The sequence below is a fragment of the Panthera tigris genome, chromosome D2 (assembly GCF_018350195.1).
Source record: "Panthera tigris isolate Pti1 chromosome D2, P.tigris_Pti1_mat1.1, whole genome shotgun sequence".
Classification (NCBI taxonomy): domain Eukaryota; kingdom Metazoa; phylum Chordata; class Mammalia; order Carnivora; family Felidae; genus Panthera; species Panthera tigris.
In genome coordinates this window covers 14,577,401-14,599,824 of record NC_056670.1, presented here as the reverse complement: position 1 = coordinate 14,599,824, position 22,424 = coordinate 14,577,401, and the positions used below count along the sequence as shown (strand labels likewise).

The following is a 22,424-nucleotide window of genomic DNA, read 5'->3' as shown; positions in this document are numbered from 1 at the left end:
GAGGGTCTTAGAAGCCAGTTGGGGGAGATTCTCGGGGCCAGGCAGAGCCCAAAGAAGGCTGGCTCCATCAGCGTGTTGTAGCAATAGTCAGGTAGATGTTGGCATTTACATGTAGGCCAAGAATGCTGAAACTCCTTCAATGCGTGGGATAGTCATGCCCGATAAAGAATTGTCCCACACATCCTGCATGATTTTCCGTGAACACCTGATCTATGCTTACGTAAGTCCGCTTTATATGTCAAATTTCCTTTGGTGTAGAAACCTGAACTCTTCTCTGTTTCCGGTTTCAGAAAATTCTGTTGCTTCTGCCATTGTTCTCCGGACGTGTGAGTCGCTAGGATAACACACGCCATCACATCATGCGTGTAGCTGCTGCTTTGCTGGTGACTCAACATAGACGAGCCAGATGCTGCAGCACGTCCTCTAGTGTGGTCGCACCTGAGCGTTTACATGTGGAAAGACGTACCCTTTTACGTCAAGTGACTCTCCTTCTAGTTTAGCTTATATTGCTGTTCTAGTGCTTTGTTGTATTGCAATTCTGTGCATAGGCGGTAATATTATTTACAGATTTCATTTCCAAATACTAAGGAGGTTGTTACAATTTATTTGTCAGAAGAAGGGAGCAGGGGGTCCAATAGGATTGAGGAACTCTGGCCTGTAATGCCCCTGGGATTTAGCATGCCACGCTTTGTGACCCTTAAGGTCATCACTTCACCAGTGTACATACTCAGAGTAACAACTATGTCATGGCTGATCTTTGTGGAAGGATTTCTTTGAATCCCCTGCTGGCCTGTAGGTCAGTGTATGGACAACATGTTTGCATCCCTGCCCGCCACCGCATATTCATATGTTGAAACCTATCATATCATATGTTGAAATACCGTATGTTGAAACACCATCCAGTGGGATGGTGTTGGGAGGTGGGGCCTTTGGGAGGGGATTAAGTCACGAGGCTGGAGCCCCTGTAATGGGATTTGTGCCCTTCTAACAACAGATAGGAGAGCTTAACTTCCTCTCTGCCTGGTGAGGACACAGCAAGACAGCCATCTGCAAACAAGGAAGCAGGGCCTCACCAGACACGGGATCTGCTGGCACCTTGATCTCGGACTTCCAGCCTCCGGAGCTGTGAGAAATAAATTGTTTAAGCCACCTGGTCCACCTGGTCCGTGGTGATTGGAGATAGCGACCCAAACAGACTAAGTGGGCTTAAATCCAGCAATGCCTCTGGCACCTCCACAGGTGTTCTTAATCTGAAAGGAAGCCCAGATAGGTGCATTTCAGCACCATTAAGACTGTTCGAGAGCCTGAGCCCAGCATGAAAACATTCCCTGAAGTAACGCACCCACCGAGATGCCCAGCCCTCGTGCACAGGCGCAGGATTCCCAGGCACCCTAATGAGCCCAAATGGGAGGAAAACAAACATATGCAAATACAGAGCAGGAGTAAATACAAACACATCTGGTTCTGGAACTCATGAAGGCGTCGCTACAAATGCATCCAGGCAGCAGGCTGTGTCTGAGTGTAAAGGCAACACGGGCTGTGGAAATGAGGAGAATGTTTGATATTATGCTAACCAGCTGGCCACCCGCCAGGTTCCGCATTCTAAGACGAAACCAGGTCGCTCCTGCCCCACAGCTAAGGCCCAGGGAGGAGACTGCAGTGAATGTGTGTCAGGACCTCAAGAGCATCATGGTGCCATCTAGGGGTGGAGGCTGAGCTGTCCCTGGAGCCTGGCAGCCTTTTGCACAAGGTTACCCAGGATCTGATGCTGCAGCATTTTGCTTGGCAAACACTAGTGTCAGTTTTTATTCACACTCACTATTAGATCTCATAATATTGCATGTTTCACATGAGTTTTCTAGTTTATTTTTATTTTTTTTTAATTAACACTATTTGGATAGGTAACATGCACGGCATGAGATTCAAAAGGTGCAAAATGGTACCAAAAGAAGATAAGACCCCCTCAGCTCCCTGGTCCTCCAGCTCTGTGCTTCTCCTCTCCAACAGCGTCTTGTACGTTTTTCCAGAGGTTTGCACATATTTTTACGCAGACTATCGCAAATTGTACACATTGTTCTGTTTTTTCCCCCCATTTATTAAGTTTTTCAGAGATGACTCTGTATCAGGGTATATGGAACTGGTTTGCTCTTTTTAATGATTGTGTGGAATTTTACAGAGTCACTGAACTGTGACTTATTTAACCTGTCCTATCTGGATGATTATTTAGGTTGTTTCATGTATTTTTCTATCATAAACCATGCTGTGATTAACGTTCACATCTTCTGTGTATGTGTGTGCTCATGTACACAGTCATTTTGCACACGTGTATGAATATCTCTGAGGACACATTCTGGTGAGTGGAATTGCCAGGTTAAAGGGCATGTGTCTTCATAATTTTTTTTTAAATTTTTTTTTTAACGTTTATTTATTTTTGAGACAGAGAGAGACAGAGCATGAATGGGGGAGGGTCAGAGAGAGAGGGAGACACAGAATCTGAAACGGGCTCCAGGCTCTGAGCTGTCAGCACAGAGCCCAACGCGGGGCTCGAACTCACGGACCGTGAGATCATGACCTGAGCCGAAGTTGTCTTCATAATTTTGAAAACGCTTGCCAAATGTTCCTTCAGGGAAATGATAACAATTTACATCGCCAGTGGCAATGTATGTATGTGAGTTCTGTTCCCCCCCCAGCACAGAGCATTCTCAGACATTTTCATCTTTGCTAACATGATCAGTGAAAAATACTCTCTCAGTAGGCTTCATTAACAAGATACTGTCCTAAGCATCCACCTCTCTTAATCCACATCGCTATCCTGTTGGATAGCTAAAATTTTGTTAATTTTGAACATTTTACTGATGAGCAAACCAGGTTAGGTTGAATGATCTGCAGAGGGTCACAGAGCTGGAGTGAGACAAAAATCCCCAATGTTTTGTATGCAAATGCAGCTCTTTCCACAAGAGCAGAGATGCCTCCAGTGGGTAAAGTAGCTGTGGCCCAGAAAGCAGAAGATTTTGGTGTATTGAAAAGAAAAACCGCAGGCCCAGAATGGCGTCACTTAGGCCGACTTAGCAAATCGTGACTTAACACCTAACCTAATTTTAGTTTCAACCTCCCCCAGAAATGTGGTCTTAATCCATCAGTTCAGAATTTTCTGATCACCAAAGAGCTCATCTGTCATGTGGGCCCTCCAAAAGAAGCAGAGGTGATCTGCATGATAAAACCCCTGCCCTTCTCTCTAAGGGAAATGAGCTTTTCTTTTCTTTTGCTAATAACTCCTTGCTTGCCCTTCCTTCTGAAAACCTTCCATCCTGTTCAACTCCTCCAAGCTCCCCTCTCCTTGCTAGATGGGACGCTGCCTGATTCATGGATGACTTCATAAAGCCAATCAGATCTTCACATTGACTCGTTTGAATTTTTGTTATTTAACAGGTTCCTGCTGGAAGAAAAGCCTAGATGCCCCACTGGAGACCTAGGCCATAAAAGAGAGAAATTGGTTTCAGGGGCTTAATCCCTTGGGGGGACTTCTGGGAAGTGGTATAAGGCACACAACTCAGAATTATCCCAGCCGAGGGGTGAGGAAGCTGGAGTATTTATATACCAACTCTCAGGAGTCACTGGTCAAAGGCTGTTCCCAGGGAGGTGAATCCCCTAGTGCTTAGGCTCACCATGTCGGAGGGCAGCATGGGTTCCGATGGTCCAGAAAATGCCCCAGACATGCCAGTCGTGGTGGCTGCAAGCTGGCAGGAGTGCATGGAAATGGCAGCGTGAGGGACAAGGACAGGGTGCAGAGGTGTGCCCTTCAGTGTAGTCACTGGAAAGTGGCCCAGGCTTTCAGTAGTGACAGTGAGGGCAGGGAACTGCATTGTACTCTGCACCCCGGTCCTGGTCAGGGTTGAGCAGAACTTCTGTCTGCCCAGCTTCCCCCCCGCCCCCACAACCCCTCATCTCTACTCCAGGCTTAACCCTTCCTATGAGGACCGTTGGTGAACGTTCAACCCCAGAAGCACATGAATCATTTGCAGGTTTGACACACACAAGTTAAAATTGTTGCACAGACATAACAATTTGAATACAGTTGCAAAGGTTTCCCCAGAAGATCATCTGAGGACCCCTGGCAGGTCCTTTGAGATCTAGATCACCTTCCATCGGAGTGTGGCTTCCTGCCTATCTAGTAGCCATGCAAACCCCTCTTCTCTTTCCTCGTCAAACACTCTTGATTACCTGTCCTTAAGCTGATGACAGACGGATTGAATTGCAAGGTGATCGTTTTTAAAGGTTTTATTTTTTCAGTTTCACAATATAATTCTCTATTTCCACAGCTTCATTAGGGGAAATGAAGAGCATTTATGCAAAAGTTCAGCCAGGAAATACGTGACAGCTTGTAATCAGATATAGTCCCAGCAAAGACTTGAACTTAATTGGTGTTCTCCTGTTTTGAATTTTTATAATGTGCATTTGGAGCATCTTTTTTAAAAAACATCTGTGCTCTCATTATGTGTTACTTGTGTTGATTTGGGTTTTTCTTTAGCGCCTGTGTCCCTAGTATTATTAACCAGGGCACGTGAACTGCTGGTCCTCTAAGAATTTATATGCTGGAATAATACATTAGTGCAGTAGTGTTACTGTGCGTGGATAATTACCGGGTTGCCAGAATTCCCTTAGCATGGGTGAAGCACCTCGGTTTCTTCATTTGTAATTCTAGATGAATGTGCCGACTTCATTCCCGGGAGATTTGATTAAGTTACTCTTTAACTTCCAAACTGCACTTTCTGGCCAAATCAAAGGAAGTCTAATTTGGAGGAAAGAACTAATTATTATAAAGTAAAACCTTAATCATTTTCCATGTTATACATTTGTCCTGAAACTTGCCTCTTTGTTTTTCTCTGTGCGGAGCTCACTGGGAACTGTGGGGAAGGCAGAGACTAACTGGATTCTACCTGAAAAACCATAAGGGAAGGCAGAACCAAATGCTGTTCAGACGTCAGCATGAGGCAGGCTCCAGGGACGCAGGCTGAACAACAGTTTTACCATTTAGTAGGCTAGCCTTCGGAGGGGATGGCGCGTAAAGCTGGGGAGGGGTGTGAACAGGTGTTGCAGTAGCAAGAATTAAAAAAAAAAAAAAAAAGCAAGCCCAGACTAGGTCACCATTTCCACCCTCTACTCCTGGGGACTGGGAGGGTAGGAAAAAAATCAAACATTTGTCTCATCAGAGTATTTATTTTTAGAATACAGAATCCTAGAGTTTCCTATAACTTATATTCATTTTTAATGCTATATCCTTTTTGGTATATATAGAAGTTTTTAGTTTTTTCATATCTTTATAGAGTGAAGTAATTCCTGAACATGGCAAGTGGTTCTCAAGACTATGTGGAAAAGAAAACGCTTAAGGAGAGTAAGGACAATTTTGAAAAAGATGCCCTGTGATAAAACTTGTCCTATAAGATATCACAACAGGTTATAAAGCTAAAGTAGTTAATGGGATGTGTCATTGGCATGGGGATAAAAAAAGTAGATAATGGAACAAAGTAGAAAAGTAACAAATGGTCCCGTGCATGTTGAAATGTTTATCCTTATGTTTAAAGTGAAAATTTTCAACTTTACAACATGTCAAATCCGTTCTGTAGAGTGAAGTTGTAAATATGAATAGCAAGACATTGAAATTTTAGGAAAAAAATCATAGAAGACCGTATTACTGTCTTTAGATAAGAAATTATTTTGGGGGGCACCTGAGTGGCCTAGTTGGTTAAGCATCTGACTTCAGCTCAAGTCATGATCTTGCAGTTCGTGGGTTCAAGTCCTGAGTCCAGCTCTGTGCTGACAGCTCAGCTGGGGCCTGTTTCAGGTTCTGGTCTCCCTCTCTCTGCTCTTCCCCAGCTCATGCTCTGTGTCTCTTTCTCAAAAATAAAATAAACATTAAAAAATAAAAAAAAATTATTTTTCAATTAAAATATTAGTTTCCAAAATACATGAAAAAATTCATAGAAGTCAGGAGGAGGGCAAACAATTCAGGAAAATAATGGAAAAAAGTTAAAGAATCAAACATTTCACAAAAAAGGATACCTAAATAATAAATATTTGAAATCCATGCCCAAATTTGCTAGCAATTCAAACAGTGCTAATTACATTAATGCTGTGAACAACAAAGTAATGGCTATGAAACTTATGCTCCCACTTGGCAAATTGGATAAAACAAAGGAGATGTTCATGAACATTGGACAAGTACTGTGATCCTTGAGACAAGGGAAACTCCGCAAAACGCACATTCACCCTGCCTTTCCACTCTGCGTCTGGAAGGATGACCTGGGAACTAGAGTCTGAGCATAAAACAGCAGTTGGTAGAGAAAACAGAGATCAAAATTCAGTGGACTCTAAAGTTCTGACCTCTAATTCCAACAAATGTGTTATCTCTGTATGTTTCTATATTTTTTCCTATTAGTAGTCACATTTTCTTCATTGCTAGTTATTTTTTTCTTGTAGGCTGGGTTTTAGGAATGCTGCATTGTCGAGAGCCTGGATTTTGTTGTCTTCCTATAAAAAGTGTTGAGGTTTCTGGCATGCAGTCCGTTTGCACATTGGTGTGATCCTACAGTAGTCTGTTTTGGGGCTTTGTTACAGAAGTTCTAGAATAGCCCTTACTCTAGGGCTAGGCATAGCCTTTACTTGGTCTCAACAGAACACCCAGGATGTTCAGCAAGGTCTCTTTACTGAGACTATTTTGAACTTTAGTATCTCCTAGAATTGTAAGACCTTAAAAACCCCCATCCAACTCACATGCCCCTAGCTGTTTTCTCCCAAGCTTTGCCCTGGGCTTGTAAGGAATAATATCTACCTAAAGATGCAAGGGAATGTTACACAGATTTCTGTAGTTCTTTCTGCATGTACTTCCTTCTTTTTGGAACCCTGACTTATAAGCTCCAGCTACCTCAGCCAGTACCATTAGGTTTTGGGGTCAAGGAGGGTGGGCAGGAAAATTAAACTATGTCCACAGCAAAACATTCAGATTTGACAAACCCAAGTATTGAATTACAAGTGTAAATAATGTTTGTTTATTTTTGAGAGAGAGAGACAGAGTGAGCAGGGGAGGGGCAGAGAGAGAGAGGGACACAGAATCAGAGGCAGGCTCCAGGCTCTGAGCTGTCAGCACAGAGCCCAACATGGGGCTTGAACCCATGAACTGTGAGGTCATGACCTGAGCCAAAGTCGGACGCTTAACTGACTGAGCAACCCAGGTGCCCCCCCCCCAATGATAACCTTTTAGATTGGTTCCGATATTGTATTCCAAAAAAAATAATGAAAAACTTCATATAAACTCATTTCATCTGTTGTATGTGTGTATATCTGCATAAATGTATTTTTTTATTTTTAATTGAAGTATAGTTGACATACAGTATTATGGTAGTCTTAGGGGTACAACATTGTGATTTGACAATTATTTATATTATGAAATGATCAGCACGAGAAGTGCTATTACCATCTATCGCAATACAGTGTTATGACAATGATATTGATTATGTTCCCTATGCTGTACTTCTCTTCCCTGTGACTTACTTTTTTCTAACTGCAAGTTTGTACCTCTTACTCCCCTTCATCTGTTTTGCCTATCCTCCCACCGGCCTCTCCTCTGGCAATCAGCAGTTTGTTCTCTGTATTTATGAGTCCATTTCTGTTTGTTTTGTTTTTTAGATTCCACATAAAAGGTAAAAGCACACAGTACTTATGTGTCTCTGTTTGACTTACTTCACTTAGCATAATACCCTCCAGATCCATTTATGTTGTCACAGATGCCAAGATCTCATCCTTTTGTATGGTTAATATCCCATTGTGTGTATACGCACCACATTTTCTTTATCCGTTCACTTGTTGTTGAACACTTACGTTGAGTCCAAGTCTTGGCTATTGTATATAATGTAAAATATGCATAAAGGTGAGTATATCTTTTCAAATTAGTGTTTTCATTTTTGGTGGTAATTACCCAGTAGTGGGGTTGCTGAGTCATATTATAGTTTTCTTTTTGATTTTTGAGGAATTTTCATGCTGTTTTCCACAATGACCACACCAATTTCCATTCCCACCAACAGTGCATGAGGGTTCCCTTTTCTTCACATCCTTGCCAACACTTGTTGTTTCTTCTATTTTTGAGTGTAGCCATTCTGACAGGTGTGAGGTGATATCTCGTTGTGGTTTTGATTTGCATTTCTCTGATGGCTTATAATGCTGAGCATCTTTTCATTCATTTCTTTGGCCATCTGTTCTTCTTTGGGAAAATGTCTATTCAGGTCCTCTGCCCATTTTTTAATTGGATTATTTGTTGTTTTTTGATATTGAGTTGTACAAGTTCTTTTATATTTTGGATATTAACTACTTATCAGATATATTATTTGCAAATATCTTCTCCCATTCAGTAGGATGCCTTCTCGTTTTTTGTTTTGTTTGTTTTGTTTTGTTTTGTTTTGTTTTTGATAGTTTCCTTTGCTGTGCAAAAACTTCTTAGTTGGATGTAGTCCCAATTACTTACTTTTGATTTTGTTTCTTTTGTCTGAGGAGACAGATCCAGAAACAGATTACTAAGGTCGATGTCCCAAGAGTCTACTGCCTATGTTTTCTTCTAGGAGTTTTATGGTTTCAGGACACATTCGGTCTTTAATCCATTTTGAATTTATTTTTGTGTATGGTATAAGAAAGTGGTCCAATTTCATTCTTTTGCATGTAGCTGTCCAGTTTTCCCAACACCCTTTACTGAAGAGACTGTCTTTTCCCCATTGTATATCCTTGCCTCAGTTGTCATAGATTAATTAACTGATCTGCACAATACATTTCTAATTGTGCACAATACATACTTGAAAGATTACATTTTGAATTTATAACTTGTAATTCATAATGTCTATAGATAGGCCAAATATCCCTCCTTAAAACATGTACCTGTTTAGATTCTCACTGGCAATAAATAAGAGTGCCAGCTTTCCTGTATCCTTGCTAACGTAGTATATTATCAGATTCTGTAATTTAAACAAAAATGAAAGATAGAATTACTTTGAACTGTAGAAAATGGACTTGTGGAGAGAAAGCCTGAGGGCAAAGAAACTAGAGAGTTATTGCTCTAAGTGAGAGAAATATGGCAGTAACAATGGGAATGTAGAACAACGGATGGTTTTGAAAGGTAATTAATAGCTGTAATTGACAAGATTTGGTCACTGCTTTTAATATAAGACATTAATTTTATCATTTATAAAATCAAAATAGGAGACCTATGTTTTCAAAAACAGGAGACGCTTTAAAGAAATTATAGTCTGTCCCCATGATGGTATGTCATATAGCAATTAAAAATCAAGCTGCTAAGAAACATACCTGATAATGAGAGAACACTCATAGTATAAAGCTAAACACAAAAAATTGGATACAGAACTGAAAATAAAGTAGATCTCAATTTTGCGTTGTTATACCAATATCTTTATTTTTAAGGAAATGCACCAAAATATTAACAGTGTTTTAACTATTCTTCCTGAATGGTTGGATTATAGATCATTTTAGTTTTTGCCTTATGTGTTTCTAAATAGTGTACACTTTCTTCACAAATGTACTATTTTGTATAAGAGAAAAAGCAGAACAGTAGCATTAAGAGGACTGTATGACAAGAACTGCCATTTCCAGTTTGATGCCAGTGACTTTTAAGTCATGGACATTTTTATTTATCTTTCTTCAAAGCTAGTTTCTCTTTAATGTGTTCGAAATACAGTTGAATTATGTTGCCCCTGAAAAGGTGAGTATGGTACTTGTAAAATGCAAGGTAATGGCCCTGCTTGCTCTATATAAGTGATGGAAATCCCTTCTCCAGTCATACGTAAGTACTCTTAAAAAGCTCCCCTAAAACCCAGACTGCTTAACTCTTTTCCTAATTAACCCCAAACCAGTTTTGATTCTCACTGTGTCTGTAATTGCACAATCCTATCCAGAATCTTATTTATTGCCCAAGACGCATTAATGTGAAAGCAATCTGACAAGTCTTTTTTTTTAATTTAAGGTTTCTGCATTTATTTCCTGAAACTGTTGCAGTGTATTTTTTTAGTGAATTTTTTAGTGAATTTATACTCAGAAGAAAAGCAAGTTAGACTGTTTTGTAATTTTGAGGTAGAAAACGTGCTTTATAGACATTAATATATTAACTTTCCCATTCATGCTGTAATTGGCTGTGTGCTAATACATTTTTTTTTTTTACTTTTTTGACCTAAATAAAGGAAGTAAAGAATCATAAAGAAGGAAGTTGACATAGAGTAATGGCTAAGTTCAGTAGCAATTTGTCCTTATTAATATTTTTAAAAATTCCTTTAAAAATTTCCCTAAGTGTTCACCCCTAATTATATTCCCAGCAAATGAAACTTTTAGTTCCAGATTATTAACTATCTTCAGTATTCAATTAATCATAAGAGCACAGGGTTTGGTCCAGTTTTTTGGGGGTTTTTTTTGTTTTTTTTTTTTAATAGCAAGCACTTAAGATACCTTTCCATAAGTACCCAAAACCAGAGTGCACTCCTTTTTCTGACTGCTCTGGGCCAGCCACTCTTTTCCACTTCGTCTCCGTTGTGCCTTATAGGGTCACAGCCTTAACTCAGAAGCAGCCGTCAACTGTAGACGAAGACAAAATAAAGCAAGCATGAATAGAAAGACACTTGCAGCCTTGAGTGTATTAACATCTGTTGGTCACAGTGGAAGCCTGGATGGCTTATAAACTGATGATGCCTGTTGAAGTGTGTGTGTGTGTGTGTGTGTGTGTGTGTGTGCATGCGCACGCGTGCATGGTTAGATGACACAAGTCATTGTCAAAAGAACAAAGCCATAGATCATTTTGCTTGCATCTAAAAAGATCACTGTTGTTCTTAGCAGGATGTAACACTTACAGCAAGCCATTTAGCCAAATACAATGGAAGTCTTGTAGTTGGCTAGGCTTCTGCAGGTGATACTGTGGTTGGTGCCATGGAATGTCTGGCATTTTCCATTCTGCTCTCCTCCTGTCTGGTAATATAATAACTCCAGGAGTTGTAGTAATAATACGCTTTTAAAGATATGGAATAGATAATGGTCACGTTTCTAGAACTGAAGTCTGTCTTGTATATATGTGTGTGTGTATATATATATATATATATGTCTGTGTGTGTGTGTGTGTGTGTGTGTGTATACACACACACACATATATATGTAAAAGAATTCCATTGTAGAGTATATAATATGTTATGATATCCTCAAGAATGCAATTGGTAATATCAATTAAGCTTTCTTAGAACCAAGAGAAAAAGTACAATTATTGTTAATGGTCCCTGAAAATGTGCTTCTCAGAATGTATTAAGCGTTTAAAAGAAAACTTTGGTTCTTTTTAATTTTCAGAGGAACAGAACTCCCTTGCATTGTAGGAGTCTCAACCAAATTGTTAAACAAGAAAAAATTAAAAATCAATTAATTGTAATTCTCGAATATTGTGAGTGTATGCTCTAAATGCTGAAGTGTAAAGGGAATGAATGAGGCCTATCAAGTATTTTCTTTAGAAAGTATTGATATTTTTTAGGTATGAAAATGGCTTTGTGGGTAGGTTCTGTTTTTTTTTTTAAACAAATCTTATCTTTTAGAGAGCCATACTGAAATATCAAAAGATAGATTAGTATAATATCTAGGATTTGCATCAAGATAATCTGAAGGGGAAGGCAGACAGAATAGTTGGGGAACAGAAAATCACACTGGCGATGAGTCGATTATTGTCAAAGCTGAGAGATGTGCACGTACGGGTTCATTATACCTTTTTGTCCCAATTCTGTTTACATTTGAAGTTTTACATAATACAAAGTTTTTAAAAAAAGGATTTTCTGCGAGACACATAGCTAGTAATTTACAAAACCCTTGGAATGTGAAAACATTGTTCTAAGCTTCTAAGCACTTTACAAATTTATTCAATACTTACAAGAACCCCAGTGAGATAAATACTGTTATTCACCCCATTTTATATTTAGGGAACTGGAGGCACAGAATGTCAAATAATTTGCCAAGTGTGCGTTGTCTGTGTGCTTTAGCCACTTGGCAAAGAAACACCCTCTCTTGTTTGGCCCAGACTCGTGACGACAGGGCAGAGAGAGCCTGGACCTAGACCCTGTGCCGCACAGCTCCACCCCTGGTTCTCTCCTCCTGAGATACTCCACTTCTGGAATCCCTCTTTGTGGTAAACTTGTTCTAGTTTAAGAAAGCATTTTGAAGGACTCATTTCCAAGGGTTCTGTTATTTTCATATTTTTTCTGCTTTACAAAGAATTTCTGTTAAATCTCCTATCACCTTGGATTTGCGTTTGAATTGTTGCATTCTGTTGTTATGATTTGTGATACAAGGTGCAGAGGCAGAAAGCAGAGCGAGAGCGAGAAAAAGGTTAACTTCCCATGAAGCGTTGGGGAAATGCGTCATGATGAGGAAGAAGAGAGAGAAGACTGGCATGGAGGCTGGGTCAGATAGATAAGCCAGGGTGTTCATCACAGAGGGATGCTGGAACAAAGACCACGAAAGGTGCATGCATCAGTTGGCCATGGAGGTTCAGAAAATTGCATGTGGACGTCACCAGCTTCGAGGCAGAGCCCATGATGGGGGCCTGAAAGGTGAGGGACTCATCTGGAGCATCCACAGTTGGCAAGTGCAGCATAACCTAGAAATACATCTAAGAGGACCACATGGAACGAGAGGCCAAAAAATCAGCAGGGAAATTAGGTCGGACTAAGATAATGACTCTGTGCATGTCAATAACAGCAGTGGCCACACTTCTGCCTTTTGGGCGTGTCTCATCTTTGGCTGTCCTTCCCCTCCCCGGCATCTGATGAGATTTCACAGATGGTCTGCCTCAAATGTTTCTTCTTACTTACGCCCTGTGGTTTGAATCCTACAGAAACTCTGGACTGATGATATCCTCAGTTGTAGGCAGAATCATGCCATCTCTGCCCCCCTCTCTTCACACAGCTGCCTCGGGACACAATTTCCTGCTCCAAAGACCCTCTGTGCTCACTTGCAGCCATCCTAAACTCTCCTAGCATCCTGGAAAGCATAGTCTTGACTGTGCTGGGGGAGCCTCAGAGAAACCGTGGGAGATGCTGTTCTTTAGGGTGATACGAAGGAAGTGAAGTGCTCCACCATGTCCAGAGTGGTTCCGTAGCCATGACCTCACTTGATCCACACGTTAGCGGAACGGGGTGACACTGCTGTAAATGGAGAAACTGAGTCTCACAAAGCCAAGGCCACCTAACAGCTTAGCAACAGATGTGAATGAAGCTCTCCTGGCTGCTTGTGTTGTCTTTTGTTTCTGTTTGTGGTGGTGTTTATTTTATAATTTTATTTTGTTGTTATGCAAAAAGGACCATTTAAATTAGAGACAGAATAATAACATTCTCCAAAATTGTTGCTACCAGAGCCATTATTTAACATTTTGGGGAGCATGTGCTTGATAGAAACTGACTGTTCCTACCCTGTCAAGATGAGATTCCCAGGAGCCTAACTGAAGCACTAAGGTTTGCTTTCCTCAGAGCTGCTAAAAATTACAATACATAACACAATACTGATTTGCATTTACACAGCTCCCCTTTCCTTTGAGGCCCTCGGAGCTTGTAACAAACATGCATTTCTGTATTTCCATGTTGACATGATGCCTCCTCCCATGGTGCCCAAGGCAGTTTGCATATATTAATCTATCCAGTCAGCCATTGAAGCCGTGTGGGCGTTTGTGAAGTTTAGGGCCAGGCCAACTCCTGAGCCTGCTCAAGTTTACAGTCATCTGATCCTTTGATGTGAGCAGACTCTCAAGCCGAATTTGGGTTAGGTGGTCATAAAAGGTGCCACACAAGACAGAAGATCATCATCCGGCTCAGTGTCGCTCAAAGCGGGGTCAGGAGACCACCCATAATAGAATTACGTGGGTGCTTAGTAAAAATGTGTTTCCCGTCTCCACCTCAGACCTACTGAATCCAAATCTCCCAAGTGGCCTGACCTGGAGCTCCTTTGATCTTCCTGTGGCTCAAATGTGAAAACCCCAATCCAGTTTATCCTTTTATTCTAAGGGGAATCGAAACACTCCCCAGAAAGGTGAAGGGAAGTCTCTGCAGAACCCTCATGAGCTGCGGTGGCTGTGGTCTAACTGTCCCCCGCTGTCATCACTGTGCTTGCCACCTGAGGCTCCCAAGGGACCTCCTCCACCTGACAGGCAGGTGTGCCGTATTTTACTGTGTGTCTTTTTCCAGGAAGTTGAGCCTCACCGTACTTCATATGAGACAAAAACCTTCTGGCCATCAAGCTTATTTGAACTACCAGTAATATGATATAATTTATTACTGACAGCTGCCTACAGCGTGGCCTGCACTGGGCTTATTCACTTGAGAAGTATGATCTCACTTAGGGTTCATAATAATAATTCTACAATGTGGACACCACCCTTTTCTCCATTTACAAATTCTTTAATGAGGCAAGGCAAGATCGAGTGACATATTCTGGGACATGCAGCTTCTTAGGGGCAGCTGGGATTTCCATTCAGAATGGAACCCCTTTGCTCCCCAGACTCACCTTTACCCCAGAAGAGACCTGATCCACTGTGGAGTTTGACCACTCGATCGGCAGGATCTGTCATTGATGGTCACAGAGCACTTTAACTTCCTCATTGACCTAAGTAAAACAGCCATCCCTACACACACACACACACACACACACACACACACACACACCTTCCCCATCCTCTAGTCTCTCCCTGTTTTGTTTCAATCACAGAATCTGCCACAACGTGGAAATGGATTTGCTTATTCCTGTGTTCTTGCCTATCCCCCCACTGGAATTTAGGCCCCGTGAGGGCAGGACTCTTGCCTGTTCTGTCCACCATTGCATCTTCTAAGCTTAGAGCAGGGTCTCGTCCTCAGTAAATGTTTCTCCAATCAGTAAGCAAACGAACCCTTAATCTTTGGTTTCAGTGTCTTCCCAGAGTTTGTAGAAAACCATTCCCGATACTGGAATTGATCTGCTGTCTCTAGAAGGGTGGATTGGGACCCACTTTCCAGTCCTGACCTGCTGGGAGAAAACGTATAGCATTTTAAGAAAGCCCATGCATTGTGATGGTTACCATCTCTTAACACTTGGGGTCGCTATTCTTTCTGTCTTCTGAAATCCTTTGACCAAATAGGCACTACTGCCCACTTGTCTCTAGTCCCTGAGTCTACAGTGTCTAAATAGAACAGATTAGAGCATTGTTGTCAGAGACTCTGGGACCACGTTTATGTCCAGATAAGAGGAGCCCCTGACCTGAGTCCCAGGGTATAGAGACCCTTTCCTCTTGGCTGTGCCTCTTAGGTTGGAATGAGAAGTCTGCGGGGCCTCTAGGACTCCAGGCCATCCCCCCCGGACTGTGCTCTGTGTTTTTGCAACCTGGGAATTCTCTGGCCAAACGTTCCCAACCCCATGGGGTGACGGGATCTGCTTGGACTTCTGTCCTAGATCCATTGTCCCAGAAGTGCTCAGGCCCAAGGGGCAATTGTGTACAAGGGCGTGTTGACAGAGCATGGCTGTGTTGCGGGGGCGGGGGGGATGGTCCACGCATGCACGTAAGGACCTTACAGGGCAGGATGGAACCAAGGCTGGGAAGAGGAAAAGGTGGGCCAGGGGCCAGTTTTCCCTGCCCCATCGTCTGCCAGCCCAGGCTTCTGAGCACGTTCACTACCAGCCTGGTCTTCGGATCATTATGAAGGTGTATGTGGCGAGGTGGGATGAGAGGACATATTTGAGTTTGCTGACTTGGTTTCCAACCGTTAGATATTCTAGTCATCTGGCACGTAGCCTCTGTTTGTGCCCTGGCCCCGGGCCCTGCAAGTGTCAGGACGAGCCTGAGTGGCTTCTGAAAGCTAGGCTTGATGGTGGTAGCAGTATTTAAATGTCCCGTATGTGCATCTTACCTCTCAACTTCATTTTTGGGCTTCCTAGGTGTCTTTTTGCCTCAGTCATGCCTGGCACATAAGTAGTTCATGACTAATGGCTACCTCTACGGTAATGATCACACGCCGTCCCGATAAACAGGAGAGCCAAATGCACGATGAGCCGGCAGTCGGCCTTTAACTCTCCTGACTCCCAGCGTCGGGTGCAACACACCCCCTTTACACAACGGTAAGGCAGAGTGTGCGAGAACTCAGCCGTGTCTGTGTGCCCCCCCCCCCCCACACGCCTGCTCAGAGGCTGTGCCACTGACAGCAGGCACGTTGCTTGTCCTGAATTTTTCAATCACTCTCCTCGAGTGGCTGGAAATGGTATGAAGAATTCATGTTCTAACTGAGTGTATAACCCTCTTACCACAGACACATTTGTACTTATTTTTAAATGTTTTAAAGGATATTTTTGGTTTCGTCAAATCAAGCAACTTGAGCATCATGCAGGCTTAACTTACAAACCCACAGTTGCTGAAAGAGGGCTGTGGCGTTTGAAGGAAAAAAAGTAATTATCTGTAGAGAGCCATTTCACTTCTGAGAGTAAAGGCTGCTTTGAAAAGTTTATGTCCCAGTGACTGATAGAGATCAAAACGTAGATAATCCAGCCCCCCGCCCGCCCCAGAATGTGTGGGTGCCTTGTTTACCACTGAAATAGCTTTGGGGCTGGCAGAACATTCCATTGGCCTTTAGACTTATAATATCATAAAGGCATTATCATATCTCCTATTTATTGTTCAGAAAAGTGAGACCAAAAATAGACTCCCTGAATCCAAAACTCAGAAACACAGAGAACAGGTGGGTGGTTGCCAGGGGAGGCAGTGGGAGTGAAACGGGTGAAGGGGGTCAAAAGGCACAAACTTCTGGTCATAAAATAAGTATTCCTTGGAGGTAATGTAAGCACGGCAGCTCTAATTAACAATACTGTATTGCATGTTTGTTGCTAAGAGTAGATCTTCAAAGTTCTCATCACAAGAAAAAAAAAACCTGTCAGCTATACGTGGTGACAGATGTTAACTAGACTTATTTGTGGTCATTTAACAACAGGTACAAATATTGAATCATCGTATTGTACACCTGATGCTAACATAATGTACATTAGTTATACCTGTTTTTATTTATTTATTTTTTATATGTGATTGAGTTTATTATTATAAAAAGGGGGAGAAAAAATGAGGTTTGAGATAGGAAGGAGACAGCTGGAGAGGGATTTTCATACTGGGCCTACAATCCACAGGCCTCAGCAGCCCTGCCGTGGGTCTGCCCGATTCTTTCGCATCAAGAAGTTGATCTTGCGAGCCATTTCCATGTTGTAGATCTGCCGGCAGGTTTCATAGCTTTCCCTCTGTCGTCGGCGACAAGGCTTTTCATAGTACTGCCGTCGCTTAATGTCCTCAATGAGCCCATCCATGGTGAGAATTCTGTTTAGGGTCCTGTATGCACCTTCCACATTTCCTTCCTGTACCATCACAGTCCTGGCAATGAACTTCGGATGTTTTGCCATCACCTTGGGGTTTAAATCCTCACTCTGCAGGATCCCACGCTCTCCAGAACCAGCCTCCAGGAACCAGTTATACCTGTTTTTAAAACAGACCAAAAGGGGGTTAGATATAGTCTCACGAACACAGAGGTGCTGATTTCTCCTATGAGAGTCCTAATCCTCTCTGACTCTCCTGGTCCGGCCTCCACATGTGACTGGTTCCTTCTCAACTTCTTAGAAATAGCTTGTTATTTCCTGCATAATTTCCTTTCTTTTCTCTTTCTTTCTTTTTTTTTTTTTTTTTTTTAGAGAGAGCGTGAGCTGGGAGAAGGGCAGAGGGAGAGGGAGAGAGAATCTTAAGCAGGTTCCATGCTCACCATGGAGCCCAATGCGGGGCTCAATCCCACAACCTCGGATCATGACCCGAGCTGAAATCAAGAGTTGGGTGCTTAGCCAACTGAGCCACCCCAGCGGCGCCCCTCCTGCATGATTTTCTTAAAGGGGTGGACATAAGTGGTCCTCATTCATATCTCAGAGTATAAAAACACAAATAATTGTTACCCATTTAAATATGTAGAATCTCATCAACAGGAGCTTAAAAATAACCGCCTGAACCTGGGTGGTCCACATCTACTGGGGACGTGCAAAGTGGAGCCAATTCTGCCATGTTGCCTTCTGCTGTGTTTTGTCTAGATTTTGAGAAGAGAGGCCAGGAAACAGGCCACGAGTACCGACCACGGAAGCCACGTGCGGTTGAACTACTGACCTGGTTCCCCGCACCCCATGTGAACGGCTCTCTGTGCTGCTGGAATCTGTTGGGGATTCTATACTTCTGTTTCTAGCAGCTTCATTGAGGTATGATTTACACACAATAAAATCACCCACTTTTTAAGTGTTAAATTCAATGAGTTTGGAAACTCCGTAGAGTTAGGTGGTCACCAACGCACTGCAGATACACAGCATTTCTCTCACCCTGAAAGTCCTTCCTGCCCCTTGCTTTCCTCTGTTTTGGAAGGTGCGACGGCAGACTCAACATGCATCAGTGTTAGGGCTGAAGTGCACCCACAGACCGCCCCTGCTAGAGCGTGGAGACGCTGTTGTGTACCCAGTCTTGCCTACGGGAAAGGAAAAATCACTGCTTTAGGCTAGAGATTTCTTTTTTCCTTTGGGAAAATAAACATCAGGTGCCGGACAGCCGGTGTTCAGCTCTTGTGTGTGGATGTTGGGTTTATTTGCAGTGCCTTTTGAAGCCGCACTTACCTGGTAGGCTCATGGGATTCTTTATTACTCCAGAGTTACTTAGGTCAGCAGGGTCCCCTCCTGAGCACCCTGGAGATGAGGTTGTGGTGGCGGATGAGCACAGGCTCCGGGGGGTCAGGCGGGCCTGGGTTCTGGTCCATGCTTTGCAATTTTCATACGATGTGACCTTGAGAAGGTTACTTAATTCCTCGAGTTTCTCCTCTGTCAGGTGGTGATAAAAAACGTCATCTCATAGGATTAGGATGAAGGTTAAAAAGATCGCTGCGAACCTGCTACCACAAGGCCGGGCACACAACAGGCCTTGCTGATTTTGCATCCAGCGGATCTCCTGTAGATGAGACGTGCGTGCCAGTTGAGGCCGCTGCCTCCTCCGTGAAGCCCACCGCCCGGGCCGTGTGGAGGCAGCAGCACTCAGCCCCATGCAGGTCAGCCGGGCTCGTGCTGCATGTCTGCCCATGACGGCCATGTGTCTGTCATCAGGCCACCACTATCCAGCTGAGCCCGTCTCCTCCCCCAGCCTCTCGAGCTTCTGTGACAGAGACCCCTCCAGCCACTCAGATGCGATCCTGGAGATGAAACCTGTTTGTGCTCTTGGGCTGACCAGGAGTTTTCTGTTTGTGTGCAGAACCTACCATTCCCCCCCCCCCCGCTTTTTTTGGAAACAAAACTCAACTTTATTCATTTCTGATTTGAAAAAAAAAAATACAGTTTCATAGGTTCCTTTGTGGAAATTTATAGAAAACCACATGTCACGTTGCTGATTATCTCCAGACCCAGAGGAACCACTTCATTTAAAGAGACTCTTTTTACAACCTTTTCTTTTCTAAGACTATTTTGTAAAAGTATTTAAACATTTTTTTTTTAAAGCATAGTATGTCCCTTTAAAGAAAATACAGTGGTCCATCAATTTACTAAATGTTTTTTTCAGCCCCTGACTCTGTAGTCAAAACTCAAGGGGATAGAAACATCCAGAAGGCCTGGTCATCCCTGCAGAAAAATTGGAATAAGTGGGAGGAAGGCTGTAGTGACACAGGCCTGAGAGCAGCAGAATGTGACAGGTGCTCCAGCAGAGCGAGAAGGGCCCAGCAAATGGAGACATAATGACAAATTGATGACCGGGGGGGGGGAGGGGGGCGCTGAGTAAGGATTCCTACAGGAGGTGACATCCAAGCTGGATCTCCCAGATGGGGAGTGAAAGGAAAGACGACGTGATAGGAAACTCAAGGGGACAGACCGGATGACTGTGTGGTAGTTACATGCAGGCTGGGTTTGGAAGGGCCGCCTGGTCTGCTGTGCTTGGGGAAGAGGGTGAGGGGAGTTTGGCAACAGCCAAGGCTGGTGAGAGAAGTCGGGGAAGCCCCTTGGAGACAGAAATGCGTGACGGTCCCGTGGGAGCCTTTGCAGATGAGACGAGGAGAGCCACCTGAAGACATAACCTTCACCTGGCAAATCTGGGAGAGACATTCCCCCAAAGGCCTTGATCGGGGGGCAATATGGCCAGAATGTTTGTATGTGAGCAGAGCTCTATTACCACCATGCCTTGGTGTTCACACTTCTGTGTAATTGGAGTGGGGAAACCTCATCGAGGCAGAACACCAAGTGGAGGGCACGGCAGGTAAAAGGGGAGGCCCAGGTTCATATGCAGCCAGGCAATGCGTGCAGGAATCTGCCCTCACCTGCCTCACCTGCCCTGCACTGCTCACGTCCTGTTGACCGGCGGTGGGGACCAAACTACTCCCTTGTCAGCTGTGGGGTCTCACCTTCCTTTCTCTCTTCCCATGCGATTGTTCCGTTGCAGTGTTTCAATCTTTTTCTGCTATTGCCCCCACTAAAGGGACACGTTGAATTTATTTACATATTCATTCATTTAATTTCTGTGTAACGCTAGAAAGTAAATGTTGAAGAATACGACTTTATTGGGTAGAGTGAAGCTTTGGAAGGCCACAGACTATTCTAATACCTAATTTTTTTTTTTAACCTCCCCCCTGCCAAGAACTGGTTTCCATCCCCTTGGTGGTGATATCACCCCCATGAAAATGCATGTCCTGTTGAATGTATGTGTAAGTATAAATACATAAACACATATTTGATCATAAGCCATTCTAAATCTTTTTCTAGAAATAACTTCAGTATAAATTATCAACTCCGTTTATGACGTAGATGCAATAAGCTTTCCTAAAGCAGAGACTGAATTTGAGATACTAAACTTAGCCAGTGGGCTCATTTACAAGGGTAACATTAGTCTGTGAGTGATTTATTGCCTGAGGGGGAGTGGTGTGGACCTTTATTTGTTAATTGCTCCCATCCAAAATGTTCTGGGACTTCCGAAGAGCATACCATAAAAATGAAATTTTAAAATGGCAATGCCATTTTATAGGGAAAGCTGGAATGATATATGTGGGTGATATGCCAATATGAGTGGCTGATCCAAGACATTGGCCTGAAATTCAGTGAAGTTAAAGGCAAGAATAAGATGAAAAATTATTACTTAATGAGAATTTTCAAGGCACTTCAAATAGATGAAATTTGAGTTGAGATTATTTAACTCCAAGAGAAAACAAACGAGCTTCTCTGCCACGTGAAACCTGTGACGTGACTTAGTCCCAGAGCTCCTGGACGTGAAGACTTCAGTGACTTTAAACTGGGGGACCTCAGCATAAAAAGGGGGTTTTTCTTTGCAGACTGCAGGAATTAGTAAGTTTTTTTGCGTCCATTTTTTTGGCCAATTTTTTTCTTGCTGTGCTAAAATATGCGTAACATAACATTTACTGTCTTAATCATTTTTAAATGTATAGTTCAGCATCATTAAGTCCTTCACATGATAACCATTAGCACCATCCATCTCCAGAACTCTCTTCATTTTGTAAAACTGAATGGGAACTTTGTACCCATTAAACAGTGATTCTCCATTCCTCTTCCCCCCGTCCAGTGATAACCACCATTCTACTCTCTGTTACTGTGAGTTCACACACACACACACACACACACACACACACACACACACTCACGCTCACAATTTCTTCTTTTCCCTCCACATATACGTGAGATCCCGGCAGTATTTGTCTTTCTGTGTCTGGCTTATTTCACTTAGTATATGCCCTCCAGGTTCGTCCCTGTTGTCACAAATGGGAGGATTTCCTTTTTTTAGGGCCGTGTAATATTGCATGCATATATATATGTATACACACATATGCGCGCGCGCGCACACACACACACACACACACACACACCACATTGTCTTTACCTGTTCATCTGCCAGTAGACGTTTACATTGTTTTCCTGTCTTGGCTATGATGGATAATGCTACACTGAACGTGAAAGTGTAGATATCTTGTCAAGATAGTGATTATATTTCCTTTTGATGTAAGGAAATACGGGATATGGGACTGCCAGATCATATGGTAGTTACACTTTTATTGTTTCTGAGAAACCTTCATCCTGTTTTCCGTACTGGCTGCAACAACTCAGACTCCCAGCACGTGCAGAAGGGATACATCATTGTGAGGCAGGTGAGTTGGTATCCCATTGTGGTTTTGCAAATCCCTGATGGTTAGTGATGTTGAGCACCTCTTCTTGTGCCTGTTGGCCGTTTGTATGCTGCCTCTGGAAGGAAAAAATGACTATTTTTTTTAACCTAGGGAATTTAGCTATTTTTCATTAATTGATCAATCCTCACGTGTATATGTTTTCTTTAAGATTGTATAAATTTTTACATTTAC

General features: G+C 42.8%; 1 protein-coding gene across 1 annotated transcript; it reads right to left on the bottom strand.

The window, feature by feature from the left end:
* Positions 1-17,131: 17,131 nt before the first annotated feature.
* On the bottom strand, positions 17,132-17,479 carry LOC102971314 (28S ribosomal protein S21, mitochondrial-like). Its single transcript, XM_042960456.1, has one exon. The coding sequence runs from the start codon at positions 17,467-17,469 to the stop codon at positions 17,206-17,208; it is 264 nt and encodes an 87-aa protein (XP_042816390.1). The 5' UTR covers positions 17,470-17,479; the 3' UTR covers positions 17,132-17,205.
* Positions 17,480-22,424: the final 4,945 nt, after the last annotated feature.

Coding starts and splice junctions, on each gene's coding strand:
- LOC102971314 (XM_042960456.1), bottom strand. CDS start 17,469: ATGGCAAAACATCCGAAGTTCATTGCCAGGACTGTGATGGTACAGGAA.